The sequence below is a fragment of the Colobus angolensis genome, unplaced genomic scaffold (genome assembly GCF_000951035.1).
Source record: "Colobus angolensis palliatus isolate OR3802 unplaced genomic scaffold, Cang.pa_1.0 Scaffold22, whole genome shotgun sequence".
NCBI classification, from domain to species: Eukaryota; Metazoa; Chordata; class Mammalia; order Primates; family Cercopithecidae; genus Colobus; species Colobus angolensis.
This window is the reverse complement of record NW_012115377.1, coordinates 5,624,211-5,625,629: the sequence shown is the minus strand read 5'-3', so window position 1 is coordinate 5,625,629 and position 1,419 is coordinate 5,624,211. Positions and strand designations below refer to the sequence as shown.

Genomic DNA, 1,419 nt, shown 5'->3' with positions numbered 1-1,419 from the left:
AGAAGAGAGAGAAAGAAAAGAAAAAAGAAAGGAAAAGAAAGAAAGAAAGGAAGAAAGAAAAGAAAAGAAAAAAGAGAGGAAGGAAGGCCAGGTGAGGTGGCTTATGCCTGTAATCCCAGCACATTTTGGGAGGCTGAGGCAGGAGGATCACTTGAGGCCAGGAGTTTGAGACCAGCCTGACCAACATTGTGAACCCATCTCTACTAAAAAAAAAAGAAAGAAAAAGAAAAAATTAGCCAGGTGTGGTAGTATGTGCCAGTAATGCCAGCTGCTTGGGAGGCTGAGGCAGGAGAATTGTTTGAACATGGGACGCGGAGGTTGCAGTGAGCCGAGATTGCGCCATTGCATTCCAGCCTGGGTGATGCAGCGAGAGTCCGTCTCAAGAAAGAAAGAGAGGAAGGAAGGAAGGGAGGGAGGGAGAGAGCATCCTTTCCTTCTCCCACCCCCACCCCATTTGGGCCACTTTCCTGCTGTTGTTTCTTCCTTTTATTTTGCACTTCCTGAGATTTTTCAGTTACGTTTTGTAGTAAGTGTACATCTAAGTCAGCAGGAGGCAAACCCCAGCCCGAGGGTCAAATCTGGCCCTCCAATTGTTCTTGTCAATAAAGTTTTATTAGCACACAGCCATACACATTTGTCTGCTTACCCTCAGTGGCTGCTTTGCTAGTACAAAGGCCACATGGAGTAGTTGTGTCCAAGACGATGTGGCCTGCAAAACCAAATGTGTTTACTATCTGGCTTTTTGCAGAAAAAGTGTTAATTCCTGTGTAAGTCCACAGATTCCGGATGGTCCGGGTCTGGGTGGAGACCCCAGTCCCTGAACACCCCCAGGGAATGTCTGTCTAACCCCGCCCCATCACACCCTGCTGTCCTTCCCTAGATGTGGACGAGTGCAGCCAAGTCCCCAAGCCATGTACCTTCCTCTGCAAAAACACGAAGGGCAGTTTCCTATGCAGCTGTCCCCGAGGCTACCTGCTAGAGGAGGGCGGCAGGACCTGCAAAGGTGATGTCCTTTCAACTCTTCCCCACCTCCGCCACTGCATGCACTCTAGGGCCCTGCTCCTGCCCCCTGCAATCTCACCCCCTCCCATCTGCATGGAGTCAAGCACCATCTCCGGGATCTTTCTCTTGTCATCCCTCTGCCTGGAGGTGGCAAGGGCAGCCCCTGGGAAGCCCCTAACCTCCGACTGGGCCCTGCCCTGAGCCTGCTGGACTATCTGTGCTGCAGACCTGGATGAATGCACCTCCCGGCAGCACAACTGTCAGTTCCTCTGTGTCAACACTGTGGGCGCCTTCACCTGCCGCTGTCCGCCCGGCTTCACCCAGCGCCACCAGGCCTGCTTCGGTGAGTGACCCTTGCCCCTCACCGGGGGGTGATGCACAACCCCAGCCTTAGTTAATTTGCTCACCAAGAAAATA

General features: G+C 52.4%; 1 protein-coding gene across 1 annotated transcript in view; it reads left to right on the top strand.

Annotated features, from left to right (window-relative positions):
• Positions 1-1,419, top strand: part of FBN3 (fibrillin 3) — a 101,863-nt gene that overhangs the window by 87,626 nt on the left and 12,818 nt on the right. The window contains exons 59-60 of the mRNA XM_011943601.1: positions 881-1,003; positions 1,229-1,345. Of these exons, the coding sequence (XP_011798991.1) occupies positions 881-1,003; positions 1,229-1,345 (240 nt within the window). The remainder of the gene's footprint in view (positions 1-880; positions 1,004-1,228; positions 1,346-1,419) is intronic.